Below are 23,115 nucleotides of genomic sequence, written 5' to 3'. Positions count from 1 at the left end.
GTCTTGAACAGGGCTTCCTTGAATCTGGCGTGTTTGATGTGTTGTTTCACCACGTACTTCTTAACACCCTTCGCCTTCCGGATCTCACCATTGTCGGCCTTCAGGATGGAGTACATCTTGGGTCTCAAACCTATGTACTCAGCTATGGAAGTGCCAGCAGCACACTCGTCCTTCATCTTACCTAGGACCTTTTTATTTACCGTGCTGTGTATGGCATGGTCCTTGGGGTAGTCGCTGGTGTCATACAAATCGAGGCGTTTTTTCATGTCCTCGTACATGTCCTCGGTTCGAATCTCCATCAGCAGGGAATCCGTGTCAGTGTACAGCACTTCGCACCTGTCGCCGTACTGTTTCTTCAGTTCGTTGTAGTAAAAGTCGTACATCAGGTGTTTGGATAAATCGAGGATGCTCATCCCCACATAAACAGGCCGGTTGAATTTTATGTGGCTTTTCTTCATGTGTAGGGCAACCAGGCCCCGATTTCTCGAAACAAACTTAAGTCTGAGTTTTGACTTAAGTTCGAGTTTTTACTCAAATTTGAGAAAACACAGGAAATGCATTTCACAGAATGAACTGAAATCGGTATTAAACTCGAACTATAGAAGATAATTTGAGTTTGGTGGATAGATTACTTAAGTTGTTTGGGCTTTTATATTTTAAAAATGCAGTAAAGTTAAAAATTCAGCTGTTCCAAAATGTGACCTCAGTTTGAGATTTGAGTAAAAACTTAAGTTTGTTTCGAGAAATTGGGGCCTGGTCGTCGGTGAATATCTTGCTCCGGTTGAATGCCCGGGCTGGCTATCAGTCTCCTGAGCTTGTCTTCCTCATTCGACCTAACCAGCTTCACGGTCACGCGTTTCCTAAGGATCTCCATAGTCTTACCAAACACCGAGTTGTTCATGAGCTTGTAGAGATTTTTCTCAGTCACTGGTGGCAAGCTTCGCAGGTCTGTGTTCATTCTGATGTATGGCTCCATCCAGGGGCTCTGGTTGAACACGAGCACCCTGTGTATTTTGGTCAGCCTCATACCCAACGACAGGTACAGCTGTAGGTTGCGATAGTGAACGATGTACTTGGTCTTATTCATTAAGTTGGGCACGAGTTTTTCAACGTCTGCCACCCGCCCACCTAACAAGTTATGTTGGTACTAAGACATCCAGTCTGGGTTAACCCTCATACGTTCGGGGGCCAGGGGGTAGCTGTTGTGTGATGTGTGTAATGCCTTGGGGTATTCCAAGTCAACCTCGAGGATATAGCCTTTACTCGAATCGTCCGCGATGCTCATAACATCGACCTCGTGCGATGCCCATTCGAATCCCCCTGTGGGTAGATACTGGCTCATGGCCCAGCCGTACAGATTGTTGGCGTCGAGGTAGAGAATGTGATTGGTTGGCTTGCTCAGGTCGTAACCCTTCACGTATTGATTATTTGCTTTCGCGTATCGTTTGGTTGCCATGGAAATCCCACCTCGCAAGCCTTTCTCAATGAATAGGTGCATGTCGTAATTGGTGAGCAATTCCAACTTAATTCCGGTCTTTTTCAGCAATGCATCCCACGACAGACCTGGGCTGGTGTAGTACCATGCGGGGTCGAGTTCATACTGCTTGAAACACGTCCGCCTAAACGTCTCAAACACGTCGGCTAGCAGCAGTACATCTGTCCTCAAGTACAGGTCGTGATAGTCACCCAGATTCTTACAGCCCAGTTTATTCCATACGCTAATCGCGTGTAGTAATCGTCTTGGGATATTGTCGTCGAGTCGGTCAGGTTGCTGTAAAATTCTCTAATGGGGGTAGTCGGGTCTCGGCGAACTTGGCCCAGCCATCTATGTACTTTCGTGGGGGTACACACCCTTCCTCATCAGCAGGGGTCGTCACTCGGCGTCGGTGTATCGATCGGTGATGGGGAAGGTATCGTTGGCCTTGACCAGACTGTCGAGTGACGTCAGGAGGAACTGAATCGAGTCGATGAACCTCAGGCCATTCAAGCTGAAGGAGATGTAACTCTCCATGTTGTTGAGGATGCACGTCAGGTTGCCGTCGACTTTCGCGATGGCCTGCATGATTAAGTGAGAGTCGTACCCTCTCAAGTTGTGGAAGACCACGGGGATGTTTATTGTCTTGGGGGTGATTCTAAGCTTGAGGTTACACGCGCTGTGAGCGGCGCCTCTATACTTACCGGTGACGTGGCAGTGATCTCTCACCGAATCACCGTTTAGTGGTTGAGTCACACACGTGGCAGTTAGTGCTACAGGCGTGAGCTAGCCGGTCGGCTTGGGTCATACGCATGGGAGCGATTGTATACAGTGCATTCCTGATAGTTTTTTCTTCCTCCTGCAAACACTTCAGAAACTTTTCAGCCGCGTCGGGACCCCTATACACTACCAGAGCTTTCGTTTTCCCATCACAACGGACGACAACGTATCCAAACCCACAGGCCTCATGCTCCTGTGTTTTCTGTGTGGTTGGTACCCCCAACAGCCTCAACGGGTTTGACCAAGGCTTCGAAGTCGGCGTAGATGACATAAGGCACTGACATTTGGTTCTTGTGGTTGCCGAATTTTAGGATATTGTCACCTTCCTTGGGCATGTCAACTCGTATGGCTGTCTGCCCCACGCCTTGGCAATCCTCACGGTGGGATTCTAATAAATCAGCTCGGCTGAAACCTTGCAGGCATCGTGCACAAAAGTGTTTTTTCCCAATGTGTTTCGACTGGTCGTGCAACAGCCTACTGAGATGTTTTATCCACGTGTAGTGATACTTTTCACCTCGCTGGATCATGAATATATTGATAACGCGGCGACCCAACACTGGGCTGACCCTGTGTACTATTGTTGTGTTGCCTTCGTGCCCTAAGACGTTTATGGCTATATCATTCTGTTTTTCTATTTTAGTTATCTGGGATATGGGGGTGAGTTCATCTATACCATCCCAGTTGAGCCCATCGTCTTGGGGATAGCTAGAAAGCCTGTTCGAATTAGTGTCAGCTGGAAACAAGGCTGACCTGATAGCTACCCTCAGGCAATCGTCTCCTCTATTCTTGACGTTGACCATGGCCTGTTTTTTCTTATAGAAGGGAGGCAACTCTAGGTATGACCCGCCTCTGAATGGCACGTAGTTAGCTATGTCTAGATAGACATTATCGATTTTATCAACAACCCACCCGGACCCCATGTGTGTGTAGCGTTCTAGGTATTCTCGTATCTGCTGAAACTGGTATCGATTGATGTGTCTATAGTCTCTGTATGAGTCACGACCTCCTGTTTACCTCGGAAGTAAGGCTGAACGTACTCAGTGACCCCATTCCCCGCCTGTTTATCGAGTGACATTTTCACTGTTTCACATTGTCACTCTATACTTCCCAGATTGTTTAGTTCCTGGTTGACTTTATCAGCGATTAGAGGCTTGATATCGGCGATGTCTATGTTCCTATCAACATGCATGCGCCAGCCTCTCAAATAGTTACCTACAGCGCGCTCAGTGGGTATGAACTGTAGGTCAATAGCTCTATTCTGCCGTAATAGTTCTACAAGCTGTGGTTTCCTCATACGGGAATAACCACCTAACCCCAAATCGCGTACCTCGGCTTTTAGTTGTTTTACAGTGGGAGGTTTTGCTACGGGGTCATGTGATAACAATGCGACTAACCCGGCTCTCCCCAGGTTGGAATAACCCGTCAACCCAAGCTCTTTTGCTTGGAGTTTTAGTTGTTTTAACGTGGGAGGGGCTTGCAGGCCTTGTAACCGCAACAAGGCTGGCTTCCTCATTCTACAGTAACCAATTACACCCCGCTGTCTCGCGATCTGCTTGAGCTCACGAATAGTAGTCATAGTTGCGTACACACCTAAGCATATCAATCTCTAATTGGGCCGCCGGCAAGGGAGGTAACTCCTCCAACCTTGATAAAAAAGTGAGGCGCCCATAAAATCCTCTAGTAAATATCCAGATAGACCTTATCGATTATACCCTCGACCCACCCGGAACATGCGCAGCATAGTAGGGTGTTTTGTATTACTTGCAACGAGTCGTCAACAAGTATATCTATCTCCCCATGCACATCTACTCGCCCCCCATCAAAGTAATTCCAAGTGTGCCCAGCCCACGGCACATCAAACCCTACTTTCACCATGATTGTAAACGAGCACCCCTTATATAGTTCGCTAACAATTATGGGTTTGAGGACACTGATATCTATACTTTCCCCCACATCTATCTGCCAGCTTCTCAGGCAACTTTCCCTGGGCTCAATTTCCACAAACATAGTTATACCTAGGTGTGCACAGTCTCTAATTGGGGACTTATCCTGAGAAGGCGCCTACGTTCTTTTATGTAGGCCTTTTTATTCTCGTAGATGAGTAGGCATAGGCAGTAGTGCCCTTTCACCCCTATACCACACACAGAACACGTGTAGTTAGGGCTTCCCATGTGGAAACAACAGTACCCCTCAGTCCTGCATCTCCTACCACAGGCTTCTTTCTTCCCCATAAGTATGTATTCGCATCGGTATGGAGCAGGTCTCATCTTTGGCATACTTATATGAGTACTTGGTCTAATTGTTTTGCAACCAACCAAGTCGCTGCTAGACCCAGCGCGATAAAGACCAGTTCCCGGTCCATTTGCCCCGGGGATGGTGTGTAGTACTGAGCGAGTGTGGGCTTATGGAGTGGTTTTAGCTGTTTACCTGTTAGTAGGTAGTATTCTCTCGCCAAGCGTCGTCGACATACGTGGAATGTTTTAACGGCATGGCTCTCACGCGCCTGAGTTGTTCGTTAATGTAATCGATCCTCTGAACACGTTTTTGGCGTGCTTTCGGATTGTGCAGCTTGTAATCGTTCCACAGCAAGGTCGTGCGCTTACGCTCTGCCTGAATCTCAGCAGCGTGTGACTCGTGAGTTTCGAGAAGAGGAAATTACTCCCGAGAAAATGCCAGGGCATTTACTAACGCCCCACCGACCATCATGCGCATCGTAGCCATCCTATATATAATGGCATTTACTTCATAATATTTTCCGGTAGTATCCCTTGTTTTACTAGGATGTCCTTGGTGACCATCGCCATACCAAGGTTCATTATGAGCATACCCATATCCTGCAGGTTGAAATCTAGCTTGATAGTCGGTTGTTTAAGCACCATTTTGGTCAACCGAGCGTACCCTACAGCTAGACTGGCGACCACGGTGGCGTGGTATGCGTCGTTGACGAACGTTTTCCCCTCAGACATTATGTATATGATATAAAAATATATATTTTATAACATGATATGTGGGTTGACCTCTAATTGCGGGGGTTCCTCCCGGGGATCCCTGGGTCGTGTATATAACCATGAGATAGCCACGGCAGCAGTTGCGCCTGCAATCAACAAGAGTGGAGTAGTATATACAATGATAGTCCTGGACCAAGTCCAACAAAAGCCTCTGCAAAGCCTTATTTCACAAATAAGGCTTTTGTTAGGCCCTTAGATCTTGCTACCATTGTATCTACTACTTTTGAGCCCCCGTTAATTTCCCGCCCACACGTGGCACTATGTCACGTTGACATCGATGAAACAGTTTAATGTGAATCGCCTATGATCTCTTTGGTGTTCGTAATAAAGGCTTGCTGGGCTTTTTGTATCCCCTGTTCTATGTACTTTTTTTTCTCGTCTTCGCTGATAGCAGACTTACGAGACTTGGATCGAATCTCTTGTTTCATTTTGTTATATTTTGTGAGTTCAGAGAGGATTGAACGAAACTCCTCCTCTGAGATCTTACTGTCAGTGAGTGCCGTGGAAATACGCTCACTTACTGTGTTCAGCTTTGCTTCAGCCAGAACCCTGATCTCGTCATGTTTCAACGCCTTACGATGCAGTCTGCGTGATGCAAACTTAAGCACCAACCCTAACACCCCTGTCACCCCAGCTGTTATTTCAATGCCTAGCACTATAGGTGCAGCCACGATGGTAGCTAACAACCCAACACCTGCAGCCCTAGTCCCATGCTGGTTGCCATAAGGGCAGTATCAGTCCGTCCACGGCATTGAAAGCTCTATGGTACTTCTTATATAGTGCTTTCCGCGTGTCGCGGTCTTGTTCTAGTTGGCGTTTTACATCACATAACTGTCTCAAGCGGAACCCGTCTACGGTTTCCAGGGTCTTCACGACTTCCTCTACGACTGGGTATAGCCCCATCCTATAATATATATTACAAAAGATATTTTAATTGGGTTTCATTTAACCTTCGATTAATGTACTTCAAATTGATAATACTTAGATTAACGTGCGTGTAAAAAAGCGGGGTCTTAGCTCTAAGTCCATTAAGGAGACGAACCCCATCAAGGCTTGCTAAAGGTTCGTTTCCCGATACCTTAGTAATACGACAACGTTGGTTATTACACCTGTCTTCCCAACCTATCACCATATCATCTGTTTCTGAGCGTCGTAAGCAGTCCCCTTACCGAGGATGTTGGAACGCGTTTGCGTCTGCGCACCCAACAGCGCCCACACGTACGTTCGAATCGAGTCGTTCAACCTGATTACACGGGCACGAGTGAACCCTCTCGACGTGTCCAACATGATTTTTTTCCAGTCATCCGCTGCACCCTGCTCGAACCTCCAGACTCGGTAATCCTTGCTGTTGTCGAAAGCCATGTAACGGTCATCCAACTCGTTTGTTGTGAGGTGATGATACGACTTGTAACCCCATTCTTTCATCTTCTCGCTGGCATCCACGAGGGGCATGTTGTGAACGATGGGGATACCCACCCCGTGGTTCGGCCCCGGCAAACGCCAATCCGTCTTCGGGTTTAGTTCGAATTCGTTGCAAATCGTTAAGTAGGCCCGTCTATCGTACTGGTTGTTTACTGTGTTTCACACCTTGTCCTGTGGGAGCGGGGCGCTGATCTCATTGAGGATACGTCTGATCTGGTAGTACACGTGGAACGTGAACACAGACTGACTCAGCGGTCCACGCCGAGTGTCGGTCAATGTCACACCACACCCCGTTGTAGCGCACCACACGGCGAAGTTGAGTTGATTCTGCCAGAACTGCATCGGGTTGTTGAACCAAGCATGAACTACCTTAGCGTTAGTCGCCGAAAACCTATACTGATCGAACACATCTATGAACTGGGCGTCGAAATACAGCCCATCAGCGACCACGATCTTGTGTGGGAAATCTATATCCAATTTAGGGTAAAACACTCCAGGGGAGTACATTTTAAAACTATTATATAATGAGCATATATACTCTAACATGCACATAACACTTCCAGGAATAACGAGCGGCGAGGCTGTTCAGCTGATGCACGCGATCGATAACACGTCGGGTCAACTCGAAGTCGCACTCTGCGATATCACCTACCTACCGCGATGGACTAACATCAACACCAGCAACAATAAGCTGTTCGTCAGTGGAGCTCGCAGCCAGATAACTGACGGCTACTACAGCGTGTGCTCGCTAAGCGACGAGGTATTCAAGCCCCTGGGAGCCGAACTCAAGATGAACGACTCAAACGGCACAGTGGTGTTAATCAACAACGGAAGAAACTCCTTGAGGCTCGGTCGGCCATTGGCTAGGACACTAGGTATGCCGCCCGACGAGGTAAAACCCACAACTACCGTCACAGGCACGAAGTTACCCGACCTAGTACCGTACCGAGAGCTGTGCATTCATCTCGGCCAGGTGAGCACAACGGACAACATTCAAGGGGGTCACCCTTCCACGATACTGAGAGCAGTACCCGTGAAAGCGGAGAAATGCAACGACGGTAGAACCGAAGTCGTTTTCACAGCTGACGGCAGTATAAGAGGTTAACCGGGGCAACATCCCTGAGCTGATAATATCGGGTGTTAGATATAAATCATAATCCCGTGAACATAGGATACCTCAGCATAACGCTTCACATAAAATCACCAGCGCACAAGGCCCCGGGATGAGGTTGAAAGAATGCATCAATGCGGGGATCTCCGACCTCGGGGACACACGCGGTCTCGACGACCCGGAATAGATGGTAAATTATGCGCCTTGCAACTGAAAAACAACATTTACAAACGCGTTTAAGTCCCCTCCGGTGGAGCCCTAGGTGATATAGTAGATACCTAAAGAGCGGCCGTCAACACTCGGTACGCCCTAGTCAACACCGGTGATGATAAATGGATAATATACCCATCGTTCGGGGCAAACTGTTCGACTTAGAAGATGTTGAGAGCACTACCGTCGCCCGAAACAAGCCATATACGCTCGTCTTCACCGAAGATGACAAGTGGGTGTTCTTACCCGCTAAAGGCGACTGGTTTCTCAATATTAATCTCGGCTCCCCTTACGTGTTCACGGATAACAAAGACAACTACCTAAACAAAGTCGTGAACAACGGAACCCTGCTCGCGGCTTAAGTCCCGGTTCAGAGGCGTAGCGTAGTCATCAGCCCAGTCGCCAGTATGGCAGCCCACATGCTATTGAGTAAACCGGGAGTGCCAGACGTGACATTGCAGTTGGTGTCTGAATTTGCTGGCGTGGTCAACGTCCTGGCGAGCCTACCGGAGAACGCCACTCTGATCATCAAAGTCTACCTAGGGGAACCATCGCGGGATGAGGTCGAAATCGTGAAAGGGATCAAACTCGGGAGGGCGAAACGACACCAGTATCACGTTTGCACCATTTGCGTGCGGGTGGGTGCCGACTCCAAAACCAGTCTGCAGGGAGTCACCGTGATTGTGGAAGACACGATATCACTAACCAAGATCTTCCTACCCGACAACATACACTTCATGGGGGTGAAGTGCACCCCTGAACTATTATCAGAAAAACAGTTGGAAATTATCTCGTAATAGCATTATAGCAATGACCAGTCATCACCCAAACGCCACACTTAACGATCTAGGGGACACGGAGGGATTCGATCAGCCTGGTGAGGAAGGTGGCTCATACGTCATACACTTCAAAGACAACGTGTATAGGCGGGCGGCAATGGCCGATCATCTACCCAAAATCACACTCGGGGACCTAGGAGGCAGAAGGGGGTTCGATCAGCCTGGTGAGGACGGCACCTCGTACGTCTCTGTCCTTAAGAAAAGGCGTGTACGTGCGGCAGCGTCTGCCAGACGACTTTATAAAGCCCAAATGGTTGATCAACATGACCCTCACCGCACCTTATATCTCGTTAAACAAAGATAGGGAGGTCTCCGAAATTAGGAACAACGGCATCTTGCTTGGGGTTTTCGTTCCGAACTATAGGATAAGTACTCAGCTAACATGGGATCACATGAGTAACATGTTAGTTGTTTCAGGTTGGGAGGATGAGTTAAGGTTTGACGTCCCCGATACCCAATTGGCCGTTATGACTGTGGAAACAGGCTCCACACTCACCATAGAAGTCTACCTCGGATCGGTTCGTAATAATACAGAACGGCAACTTTTACCCGGGGTGACAATACGCTGGGGCGTCACAGGCAGGCACCAACGTTGCCGTATCATCATACGACCGGACCCCTCAACGGGTTCTATAGTCCCCTCAGTAAGATGCCCCCATGATGTTCATGTAGACACAGAGTTACCTATTAGCCTCTCGCCTATTTCCCTGTACGATGATCTAAACCTTATAAGCCTCAAATACACTGTGCAAGAATTAAATGTCGTACGATTTAAAGATCTTTTTTAGAATATATTATATGCACACAGGATGGGGCTGTACCCAGTCGTGGAGGAAGTCGCGAAGACACTGGAAACCATAGACGGGTTCCGCTTGAGACAGTTATGTGATGTAAAACGCCAACTAGAACAAGACCGTGACACTCGGAAAGCACTATATAAGAAGTACCATAGGGCTTTCAATGCCGTGGACGGGACTGATACTGCCCTTATGGCAACCAGCATGGGAATAGGGGCGGCAGGTGTTGGGTTGTTAGCTACCATCGTGGCTGCACCTATAGTGCTAGGCATTGAAACAACAGCTGGGGTGACAGGGGTGTTAGGGTTGGTGCTTAAGTTTGCATCACGCAGACTGCATCGTAAGGCATTGAAACACGACGAGATCAGGGTTCTGGCTGAAGCAAAACTGAACACGGTAAGTGAGCGTATTTCAGCAGCACTCACTGACAGTAAGATCTCGGAGGAGGAGTTTCGCTCAATCCTCTCTGAACTCACAAAATATAACAAAATGAAACAAGAGATTCGATCCAAGTCTCGTAAGTCTGCTATCAGCGAAGACGAGAAAAAAAAGTACATAGAACAGGGGGTACGAAAAGCCCAGCAAGCCTTTATTACGAACACCAAAGAGATCATAGGCAATTCACATTAAACTGTTTCATCGAGGTCAACACATCATAGCGGCACAATAGTGCCACGTGGAGCCGGGGAGTTAACTGGGGATTCAAAAGTAGTAGATACAATGGTGGCGAGATCTAAGGGCCTAACAAAAGCTTTATTTGTGAAATAAGGCTTTGCAGAGGCTTTTGTTGGACTTGATCCCGGACTATCATTATATATACTACTGACGTTAGTTGCCGTGTTGCGATCGATGTGCTTAGGTGCACAGAATTACCAGACGGCATTGTACTGATGACAGACGTCTCCGTCAATCAGAGCCTACCCAACATATTTAGCACCAACGATGTGGCCAACCCAATGTATCTAGCGCCACGATGAACGGTAACCCTGGTCAAAAAGTTGTCCCGTAGTAGAGCAAGTGAAACAATGTACTACAAGACTAACTGGTACACAGTTAATCTATAAGTGGTACGTATTGTTTGAATCTCCTGTTATGAAGCCCCTGCCCCCTGCTTGCACTGCAATTTAACCTAGTTTTCCTACACATATATACATAACATATAGTGAGTGCTTTAAGTGATTCTGAACTTCTGATGGGTAGTATATGAAGATTAAGTTCTCGATGCAGCAATTGTTGTTTATGAGGTGACCAATGAAATTCCTGAATTATCTGAAAACAAAGTAGCAATTGTCAAATGCTTTCCAGCATGAGTGTCTGGAGAAAGAAAGCACAAATTTCTGAAGAAGTGAAGGTTATTCTTTGAAGGGAAGGCAGAATTTGCAATCTTCCACCTCTTTCCATGTTTCTCAGTACAAGGCTGTTGCACCACTAAAGCACTGACTTACTTATCTTTCAGGTCATTCTTGGATCCCTTCTCCGGAAAGGTGATTGAAATAGCTTCAAATATGATATCTGGTGGGTGTGTGTTGTCAGTGGTGGATGCTGAGCCAGCGGTGAGTGGGGAGTCCTTTGGTGTCTCATCTACAAAAAGATATATGCTGTATGTTTTCCACATGACACCAGATGGACATGCCCCCTTTCCATCTATAAATTGACTTTCACTATGTGTGTCTTTATTGGAGAGTGAACCTTCATAGAGTGACGGTCAAAATGTATGAACACTGGAGCTTGCAATGGTGTTCTTTACTGTGAGAAGAAAGTTGGTGGCTCAAGGTGACAAGTTCTTGAGTTGTATGAGTATTGCAGAGGCTGATGAAACCACTACTGTGCATGAGGTTCTGAAGGAACTCTCAGCTGGATGACTCTAGCATGAGAATGAAATTGAAGTACAATATTTCAGGTCTGGAAATTGTCCTGACATTTATACACAGGAATATCATTATGTCTGCAGTCAACATGGTCAACTGGTAGCAGTGAACAGCAGTTGTGGTGATCATAACAGATCCTTGATTTGATTGTGTGTTCAAAGCACTTTAGTTACATTTATTCTAATGACATAATTAGTTTTCATTTTGTCTAAGGAGGTATAAGAGAACAGATGATAGAATCTCAGAACTACTGTACATGATGTTCATAACATCAGATGTTTGTTGAACAGGTGATTTATGATATTGAATGTACAACATCGACATGTTTGCATCAGTATTTCAAAGATGAAATAACATCAAGTTGTGTAGGCCAGGTGAAATGAGAGGTTCCTAGTTTTTTTCAAGAAACTTTTGGCTCATTATGCACAAACTATGAATGTTAGTTACACCAAATATTATGGTCGTATAACATGATATGTAAATAAGTGGGCAGTACTGTTGATATATGTTTGATTTTTTACAATTTGCTGATAACTTTGGTAATAAATGGTTCTTTCAAATATGTTCGCTCATAAAGATTCTCAACAACCTGTAGAGGTTGCTGATTCTTTGAAGAGTCCTCCTTGGGGTACTTATTAGCATTTTTATGTCCATTAAAAATTCATATGACAGTTGTAACAATATTTTGGATAAAATATTTACAAAACAAATTCTTTTTTTGCCTTGCTCGACCACCCTTGCAGAGCCTCACCTTGTCTACAGCCAAGAGAAGGTAACTAACTCTAACCTCGCTCATCACTTTCAATGCTGTCGTTCACATAGTGAAGACCTAGTTTGTTGTTTAGCAAATATTTTATTCAAAACATTGTTTTAATGGACATGATAATGCTAATAAGTACCCCAAGGGGGACCCCTTCTGAAAAAGAATCCTTTTTTTCAATTGTTCAATTGAAGTCTTTTGTATATGCATTTATAGAGTCAAGTGTATTGTGATATTAAAGTAAATTAAAGGCCTTGATTGATCAGTTTTAAAAATATTCCAAGACAGTATTCCAAAATGCCATTTATTTTGTTATTTTACTTTCAGAAATGTTTCATTATTAAATGTAATGACTAAAATTGATATTTTATACTTATCCTGACTCATGCTAAATGCTTGTCTCCTTCTTGCGAATGATAGTGGAACACTTGAAATCCCTTGAAGTTCCCTTCTAAAAAGCAGACGTAAAATCACTACTCACCCACGAGTTACCTCCCTTGCCCCTTTGGCGCCCTTTTGGTCACCTGACTGGCCATGTTTTGTCACTCTCTCCGTATGTATGCCCGACACCCGGATTTACAGGGAAATCCAGAGTGCCATAAGAGGGGAGGTTGGGGGGGCTGACCTCATGAGTCAGGATAAGTTTAAAATATCAATTTTAGTCAGAAAATTACATATTTTTCCATATCCTGACTCAAACTACAACTTGTCAGATTTCTTCCGAAACTTCTCCTGACATTTTCGTGTGGATTTTAGATATACTAATGTTCCATTAGTTATCTATTGTAACTCCATCTCAAGTGGAGATGCGACCCTTCTTCATGTACTAGTATGTCCTATACAAGTACAGGGTCTATCACTCATGCTAGAGATTTTTCTCAGCGCCTTTGAGGAACCGTTACTTGTTGTGCTACAACAAGTGGCCCAAACTGGTGAATGCCTGAGACGTCTTCAGTGGCAATGTCTCTGAGGTAGTGGTTGGCAAACACTGTGTCTGATTTCCAAAAGCAGCCCTCCATTATTGTTGTGATCGAGCATTTTCCATGCAGAGCAATAGTAGACACCAGGGCTCTGACTTCGTGGGGACTGGAGGCTCGTGGAGGCTCAAGTCCTGCTGCTTTGTAGGCCCTTAGTATAACGGCTCTCATCCATATCGATATCGTTGTCCGTGAGACTTCCGTGGGCGTCTCAGTAGATAAGGGGATGAATAGGCTCTTGAATTTTCGTCTCCTTGTTTTTGTCCTTTGTAGGTAGACTTTTAGTTCTCTGACAGGGCATAAGGATAGATCTTGTGTATCCTGTGGCCCAAGGACTGTAGAGAGTGCTGGGATGTGGAACTGTCTGTCAGGCTGGCCGGCAGTTGGTTCTTGGCAATAAAATCCCATCTCAGTCCTAGATGTACGATGTCACGATGTCTTGATTCAAATCGTGTTCGTTCAAAGTCCAGGGCATGTATTTCAGACATCTGTGCTGCTGTTGCTAGGGCGATCAGGAACAGCGTTTTCTGAGTCAGTAGTTCAAAGGATGTCCGTTCTAGAGGCTCGTAGGCATCACTGGTGAGATGTAGAACTATGTTGAGATCTCTGGCAGGAGCCTTGAATTTCTTTTGTTGGTCTTCCAACTTGAATGAGCGTAGTAGTGCCAGTATCTCTGGTACTTTGGTCAGCTTGACACCCTTCTTCATGGTGATAACTGTGCTGAGAGCAGCCAGGTACGTTGAGAGTGTTGAACCTTTTAAGTGTCTCGTCTGTCGCAGATGACACAGGTATTCCGCCACTTGAGGATGGGTTGCTTTTACCGCTGTAAAGCCTTTCCTCGTTGCATACTGTTCAAATCTCTGCCACTAGCGTCGTACAAGTTGCGAGTTGATCTGCGTAGAGCTAGTGTCACTGCTTTCGCTGCTCTGGCGGAGTACCCTCTAGTCTTCAGGCAAGCTTTGATACGCTCCACGTGTGTAGCTGGAAAAATGCCGGATTCCCGTGAGCTTGCTTGGTGTGTGGATGGACGAGCAGGTTTGACCACTCTGGTAGTTTCAGGGTTGGACTTCCGAGTTCTTGTATGAGGACGGGAAACAATAACCTTGCTGGCCAATAGGGCGCGACCAAAATCAGTTGCAGCGTTGTCGTCTGCTTGATTTTCTGTATTACTTGTGATAGTAGTGCTGGAGGTGGAAACGCATAAGTGTTTAGCCTTGAGATGCTTAAAGCGTCTGTTGCCCATGCCTGAGGATCCGGAATCGGAGAGACGAATGTTGGTAGGTGCTTGTTGAACTTTGCTGCAAACAGGTCTATCAGTGGAGATCCTGTTGTCTATATGATGAACCGGAATGCTTCTGGGTGTAACATCCACTCTGTCGGGGATGGTTGAAGTGGACGAGATAGGGCGTCTGCTATGACATTCTTTGCTCCTGGAATGTGGCATGCCTTCATGTAGATGTTCAGGTCGTCGACGATGCTGAACAGGAGAAAGCTGAGTTGTACCAGTCTTGTTGAACTTGTTGATCCTGGTTTGTTGATGTAGAACGCTACTGTGGAGTTGTCCGTGTGGACCATGAGCCTTGCGTTCTTTAGTACGCTGGACCAGTGTTGTAAAGCGTTGATCACTGCTTTCATCTCCAACAGTTTGATGTGCAGACTCTGATCCTGACTCGACCACTTCCCTGCTGCCACTTCGTTGTCCAGGTGGGCACCCCATCCTTTAGTCGATGGATCTACGTAGAGATGAGTGCTGCAAACCGGCTCTGACAAAAAGGTTCCTCCGCAAACATTCGACTTCCGAGTCCACCATAGGAGCTATGGTTTCAGGCTGTCAGGTAGAATCAGCGGATCCAGACTGTCGAAATGGGGTTCACAATATTTGTAGTGGGCGCAGTTGAAGTCTCCTTCTGCGAGTCATGTCTTGAGCTGAGGTGAGTAGACCGCGCATGCTTTGCCAAGCACGTAGTGTCAACGGAGAGAGCATTGCTTGAGATATCATATGTTGTATGTTGACCCAACGATCCTCTGGGACGACTATGCGATTCACCAGCGTGATGAGTCGTATTCCCAGAAATTGAAGATCCTGTTTCGGCTCCAGTTCCGACTTGAGGAGATTTACCAGCCATCCTAACTGAGTGAGAAGCCTGATGGTGAAGTCTAGTTGCAGTCTGAGTTGACTGGGATCTTGATGAACTTGAATTCTGTCGTCCAGGTAGAACGCACTGCGTAGACCTCGACGATGTAGATATGTGACGATGGGCTTGATCACTCGAGTTAACAACCAGGGGGCCGACGATATTCCAAACAGTAGAACCTTCCACTGGAAATGATGTCCGTTGAAAAGGAATCTTAGGTATTTCCTTGAGTCTTGATGTATCGGGATGTGTAGGTACGCATCTTGTAGATCTATGCTGGCGAGGTAGTCTGATGGACGAACGAGATGTCGGAGCTGAGGAAGATGTATCATTTTGAATTTTGCTGGTCTGCAAAGGTACTCCTGGTTGAACTTCCTCATGTTGTAGATGAGCCGAAACTTCTCCTTGGAATTCTTCTTCGGTACCAGGAAAATTGGGGAGTAAAAACCGGGCGTGATGAGACCTTGATATATCTCTTCTACTCCATCTTTGTCGAGTAGAGTCTTGATTGCGGCTGCGTATCTGAAAGCCATCGGGTTGCTTGTAAGCAGCAGAGTGGCTTCCAACTGTATCTTGTACCCCCTGCGTAGTATCTGGGATACGTAGTTGTCCTGTAGTATTCCCCAATTCTCCCAGTACCGTTGAAGACGTCCACCCACTGTCGAAGATTGTACAGGAACGGCTGGGGGTGGAAGACTCCAGTCGTTTCAAACCTGTCCTTCAGCGCTTGGTTCTCCTGGCACCCCTGGGTGCTTGGCCTCTTCCGGGGGGTTTTCTGGGGACTCCGGTTGGGCAACGAAAAGAACCTCTTCCTCCTCTTGAGCTGAAATACTTCTTTTCTCTGGCTCTCTGGACTCCTGCAAACTTGGATTTGTTGGATTAGCGCTGGGACGTCTGGCGAATCACATTTGCCAAGTTATCTATGGACTTTATCATCATGACCTCCCTTGATTCGTGTCTTTGGCGACTTCTTCAATCCCTCCTCCGAAGATGGATGATGCTGACCATGGGGCTCTGTATAAGGACTTGGTGAACCGCTCACTCCAGGTGCACGATGACAATAATCCTTGTCTCCTCAGGAGATTCAGGCCCGCTGATGTGGATGCTAGATGCTCCGGCATAAATTGGTGGTCCTTTTTCTGGATCAGTAGCGTATAATATATCATCTGGTCCTCTTCGTCGGTGAAGTTCTTAAACTTTGAGATGAGTGTTTCGTTGACAGCCCTAGATCTGGCTAGTCCGAACAAGGTACGTCTAGTAGTCGTATCCAGTTGGGACAACTTTTTGTCGTCTATCTTGTAATTCCTATAGCGGGAGTCGTTGATGATCTTGTAGTCTTCATCAATCTCTGGTGCCTTCAGGAAGGGTTCCATGTGATGTAAGGGGAATTTCCTGGTGTTGAACGTCGGAATATGCTGGTTCTGGAACTTGGTAGCCTTATAAAGGCTGAGCTGAACCTGTCCTGTACTTGGGAGATCGGGTCGATAGGCGGAAAGGTGAGTGTGTCGAAATCAACGTTGGACATCTTGTATGTAAACGCTTCGTCTGTGTCCTTGGAAGGTTATGCTAGGTCCAGGCCATTAGCAATCCATGAGGTTACTTCTGTATCGGAGAATATGACTTCACCTTCTTCCTCTGATTTAGACATGTCCTGCTCTGATGATCCACGACAACGTGAGTCTCTGTGTGAAGATCTGTATGTTGAACTGCGCGCAGGTTCCCGATCCCGATGTGACCGTGTATCCTTCCTGGAGTTTTGCGACGTTTCTCTAGGCCTTCATGAAGGTTGATTCTTAGACGTAGTCTCCCCTCTGTAAGATGTGGAGTGCCTGCGCGCAGGTTCCCGATGTGCGTCTGAGTCCGATGGTGATGACGACCCGTATCTACGTCTGTAGGGTTCAGGAGAACGCTTCGAACTGCTTCTGTGTGGAGAATCCTTCAGGGACGTCTAAGGCTGAGCTGACGTTGGTGTCCAGGCCCCTAACTTCAGATGGGGAAGATCGTCGGGTGCGTGAGCCTTCACACAGGCTTCCCTCTTCTTCCAAGTGCGTTGGAGAGACTGCTGAATCTTCACGCAGGCTAGTAGTCATCATAGTGGTCTTCATAGCAGCTTTCTCTTGCGCAAAGCGACGTTCCATCATCGACATCATCTGGTCTGTAAACTGTTGCATGAACAGTCCCGGGTTGAAGTTCTGCGATGTCTAAAGAGACTGCTGCAGGAATGATGATGCTTCTGACAACGATGAGGCGTCTTCTAAGGCACACTGCACTTGGGAAGAGTTGACGCTGCTGCTGTCTCTGGTACCCGATGTCTGCGTTGATAGAAGGTCTTCTGTCAATGTCTGTGCTGATAAAGTTGCCGATGTAGATGTAGAAGCAGGCTTCGTCTTCTTGCTGACGACTGTGACTTCAGGTATGAGGATGGGGGGATCATCATACACGTCTGCTTCTTCCGGAGGTACAATCTCAGCAGAAAAAGATCTCGTCTTCTGCGTAGAGCTGTATAGAGGTTTCGACGAAGTCTTAGGGGTAGTAGCCTTCTTCTTCTGCGTTGAAAATCTAGTCTTCTTCGTCTGCGAAGAGGTCAGCTCCGTTGACGATGATCTCTTATTAGCTCCAGGGTTCATCACTGGCACAGCGACCTGCCCAGTAAAACGCTCGGCAATTCACTGGAATTATGAACATCGGCAGCAGTAGTTAACACAGAGTTATCAGCGCAATCACTCGATTTAGACATGACTTGTGAATAGCTTCTTACCCAGTCCTTTGCACGTCTATGAATGGAAAAAAGGTATTTATTAAATTCAAAAGTGGTTAAATCCAGACAATGTTTACAGCGAGAGCTGAAAGAACATGAAGTAGTGCAATCAGGACATAATAAATGTGGGCCAGCCGCAGACAGTCGGTACCTACAACAAACACAAGTTTTCATCAAATGTAAACACGAAGAAAAAACATGTCAAACAACGTATAATTTAGATCAAATTTCAAACCATATAGTAGAATACTGACTGACTGACTGAGTTTGGTTTTACGCCGCTTTTATCAATATTCCAGCTACATCACCCCGGGGGACACCAGTAGAATACAATCCTAAAAGCCGTATACAGCAATACTTTTGATGTAAGGTCCAAAATAGAAAAGGATATGTGCCGTATAGGGACCCAGGTGCTCTCACAACCGTCCTCAAGGGGAAGAAGGAGAGAGTGACAAAACATGGCCGGTCAGGTTACCAAAAGGGCGCAAAAGGGGCAAGGGAGGTAACTCGTGGGTGAATAGTGATTTTACGTCCGCTTTTAAGAAGGGAACTTCAAGGGATTTCAAGTGTTCCACTATCATTTGCAAGGAGAGGGAGATAAGCATTTAGCATGAGTCTGGATAAGGAAAAATAACACTTTTTATTGTGTTGTGTTAAAACACAACACAATAAAAAGTGTTTTAATAATGAAACATTTCCATGATCACAAATTTTAGTGACAATGTAAAAGTACTTATTCATGTGAAATAAAGACAATACGAGACATATGTGATTTAACAATATATGCATTGGCATATAACGAAGTCTAGCTTCATCATATCCCTGCATGGTATACTGGAGCAATGCTTACCTGGGTGGTATAGGCTGGAACTAGGATCCAATTCATCAACATCAGGGTAGGCTACAGCAAGGGCCTTCACCAGTTCCACAAACAGAGCATCACTGATGAAGTTACTGTCCCGGTCTCCATGCACCTTTCCATCATAGTTTCTCAGAAGTTCCTCAATAAAGGATCCATCTTGTTCTAGAATGTCATCTCCCATGTAGGGTATATTGTGCAACACAGTTTCATCTTCCACCTGCAACACCCAACACAAAAACTAGAGCCCCTGCACTTTAGCTTACCTCCATATCTACATTTAAAATATCACCACAAATCAACAATAGCTATCATTGTTAATAATTCAAAGAATAGTTTCTTCATTAAATTATTGCCATAGATTCTGAATTTTGCCCATCATCACGCTATAAGACTTAAGGTTTTAAACATAAATTATCCTTCCTCTCAACTATCCATAAATAATTGTGACACTAACAGTACCTCATTAGCACGCCTCTTACAAAGGTGGGATAAACCCTCTTCTTTCCAATATTTTCCAGAAGTAGCAGAAAAAACAAGGAAGTGGGTGGACTACTCATAAAGTAATAGACGTAGTAGTTTTCAAATTAATTGGTAACTATTGTTTGATTATAATAAGACAAAAATCTCTATATAATAACACAGCCAGAATATCGCACAAAAACCAAAGTAACATTGAGAACACAGTCTTAAACCATCAAAGCACTGTTGCCGTGATTATATCTTTACCCAAGGCTGTTATGCAAGAAATAATAGATGATTTTCCCCTCTGTGATGTGGTTGTGTTGCTGTTACATAGAATCAGAAACCTGAATAGGAAATAGATATCGATCCAGTAGATTCAGTATATGCCGAGACCACCAACCAAGTATTTGTTGTAGATTTTTTCTTGGTCCTGATAGTGAATCATTTCGCAGTTCAGTGTGCAAGAGACCCATGAAGTCAAGAGATTTGGTCCCTTTTTCTGCCAAACTTAACCAACTTTACCTTTGGTCAGATGAGTCAAAACAGTTTGGAAGAAATTCTGCTATTCTGCTGACAACTTAATATCATCTTATCCCAGCACATTGAGTTAACTCACCATAAAATTTTGTTGAAGAGGAGCCCAACAGTACATGCAAGGAATTGGCTTTAGGTCTTTCATCATCCGCAGTGAACATGTTTGGGGAGGAAAGTTGACACCACTGATTACTTCGCACTGAAACACAGCAGTTATATACACTAACTGATTTAACATGACCAGTTCATCATTAAACATGTACAGTAGGGGATAAAAATATCATTTATACTCATCCTGACTTATTGCTTAGCTCTTCTCATTTCCAAATGTCAATTGCTTCTTGTTTATCTCTTGTCATTTCCGAATGTCACCAGCTGGTCACATGCTTCCGGTGGGCACGACCAAGGCTGGGTGGGCTGTGTTTGGGTGAGATGTTTTTCTGTTCTTGGGGGACACAGGCAAGAACAGAAAAAACATCTCACCCAAACACAGCCCAGCCTTAAATGTGATACGCTAACAGTTCATAGTCATCTGAGATGAGATGTCAGAAAACGACTGATAAATCCCAAGCTAGAGGCCGCAATTTCTTGGTCTGATCGGCCAACTTGAAGGAGCACAACAGAAACTGAAGTTCAGGCACTATGGGGATATCTTGAAGCCAGTAGAAGTGGATGTTGTTGTTGAACCTGGTGGCAAACAGGTCTATGTCTGGGTTGGTGATCTGAAGGCAGATTGCCTGGAAGATCTGAGGGTCAAGTTTCCATTCTGTCGAGGATGGATGGTTCTTCACCCCCAAGATGTGAGAGCTGCTCTTGCTGTGATGCTCAAAGTCGATCAGAACTTGAGTGTCCAGTCTGACAGGTGAGAAGACCCTGTCGACCCCCGACAATTGATGTACCACACCACAGTGCGTTGTCCGATCGCACAAGAAGGTTAGTTGATCATAGACCCCAATGTGTGATAGCCAGAATAACCGTCTTGAATTCACTAGCACTACCTTGAAACTCAATGTGACATGTCTATTCTACAGGGGACCATAGCCTTGCCACCTGATGATCAAGAAGATGAGCTACCCATCCGCGTAGTGAAGCCTCTACATAAAGGTGATGACTTAGAGTGCACGGCATTAAAGAGACTTCGCCTCATCAAGCCACCAGCGTAGGTGATGATAGAGCAATGAGGGTAGAGTGATCAGTGCTCTGAGATCGCCGGTTATCAGAAACGGACGAGGAAACTGCTGTAATGGCCGAAGTTGAAGTTGGTCTGTGAGGGTGAAGGCTTGCGCTGATGTGAGAAGGAGCATCACCTCCTGCAATTGATGCAGAGTCCTCGGTTGCGTTAACACCAACGGGGTTAGGCAGTGTATCTTGGACCACCGATTTTGGGGCACAAACATCTTCCCCAGTCTGGTGTCTGACACAGCCCCTTTAAACTGTAGACTCTAAGTTGAGATCAGTTCAGACTTCTTTGGGTTGACAATCAAACCTAATCGGTGAAGTAGCTTGGTGACAAACTGAAGGTGCCGAAGAAGAAAATCCCGGCGTTCTGGGCTTGTATGCAGTCGTCGATGTAGGCCTCGAAGAAAATGCCCTGTTGATGTAGGTACTGAGTGATGGACTTCATAATACAGGTAAACAGCCATGGAGCCAGGGAAATGCCAAACAGGAGGACTTTCCACTGGTAATGGATGCCTTGGAATACAAACCGAAGATACTTGTGATGGTTGGGGTATATCATAATGTGTAGATAATCATCCTAGAGGTCGAAAACCGATCATAAAATCCCCTGGTCTGATGATTCACTGGAGAAGAGCGACAGATATCATCCTGAAGTGAGGGGGGGTGGTTGAAGTTCAGTGGCGTTGAAGCGTTTTATGTTAAAGATCAACCAGAGTTTGTCTGAATCTCTCTGGGGACCAAGGAAGATCGGGGAGTAGAAGCCGGGAGTTTCAGGCAAGGGGCCTAGAGACTCTATAGCTGACTTCCTATGGTGGAGTGAAGAACTTCTATCTGCGTTGACGAGTACAGTGTCTATTCTAGGACGCGGGATTTGCGCTGATATTTATCAAATCGCCCCTCATAAAAACAGCACAGCGCGAACTGTCGCGCATAGTAATTTTATCCTTACCTACCTTTCAAAAACCATACGTAAAAAGCTTTATATTGACAGAGAATGATTTTTAAATCGGAGTCAGCCACAGAGTCTAGTTCGATCGATAGCAACAGGAATACACACGGCAGAGTAACCTCCCTTGGTTAAATCCACTACCGGAACTGATGAAACGAAATCCCATTCACTTCAGTATGAAAATAGATAAAACTTTTCAATAAAATTATGATTTGATTAATAACTGATTGAAAACCTTAGACTAAAATCTCTAAACACATTGCATATTGTATATTGCTTTCAAGACACAGTTTCCTCGATCTTTTTAAGAAAATCAGTTCGTTTTAGTTTCATTTTCGAAATCAAATAATATTATCACTTGAAGTAATGCAGATGACAAATGTAGATGAATTTTTGTATTTACAACAGTTTGTGGTAATTTGGCATGAATAATGTCGCGCAAAAGAATGAAAATAACGGATTTTTTTGCACAAAGTACCATTGAGAAAGTGACAACCACGTCTTCCCAGACCGATACGTCTGTTACAGGGACGTGTGAATCGAAGGGCGAGCAAAACCCTGAGACCGAGCCCGATCCCTCCGACTCTAAAAAGATGAAATGGTTGAAAGAATGGCCATGGCTCTCTCAAAACGAGCTTGGTGCGATGTTATGTGACTATTGTAGCAAAAATAAAATGAGCAATAGTTTTACTGGTGATGGCTGCAATAACTTTCGTACATCCACACTATCTAGACATGCACAAACCAGTGACCACCAGCTTTCCCTAATAGCTATGACGAAGTCGCAAACCACAATAGAGGCTTCTGTGTCTAATTTAGTATCCAATGAGGAATTAGTGTTAAGTCTGCTATTGACACAGTATATTGGCTTTGCAAGGAAAACATTGCTATTGAAAAGTATGGTTCTCTGTTAGGATTGTTGGAGAAGGAAGGCTGCACCAATGTTAAAAATCTTACTGTTGGGGGTAATGCCACATACAGGTCACGGTC

The 23,115-nt window shown here is 45.5% G+C and overlaps 1 protein-coding gene across 1 annotated transcript in view; it reads right to left on the bottom strand.

Annotated features, from left to right (window-relative positions):
* LOC124262532 (histone-lysine N-methyltransferase EZH2-like) overlaps positions 1-23,115 on the bottom strand; it is a 101,749-nt gene that overhangs the window by 51,082 nt on the left and 27,552 nt on the right. Inside the window, 3 exon segments of the mRNA XM_046697036.1 lie at positions 11,087-11,222; positions 18,990-19,218; positions 20,080-20,196. Of these exon segments, the coding sequence (XP_046552992.1) occupies positions 11,087-11,222; positions 18,990-19,218; positions 20,080-20,196 (482 nt within the window).

Source organism: Haliotis rubra, unplaced genomic scaffold (assembly GCF_003918875.1).
Source record: "Haliotis rubra isolate DU_JTF1 unplaced genomic scaffold, ASM391887v1 Scf843, whole genome shotgun sequence".
In the NCBI taxonomy this organism is placed as follows: Eukaryota; Metazoa; Mollusca; class Gastropoda; order Lepetellida; family Haliotidae; genus Haliotis; species Haliotis rubra.
The sequence above is the reverse complement of the archived record's forward strand: the minus strand, read 5'-3'. Positions and strand labels throughout refer to the sequence as shown.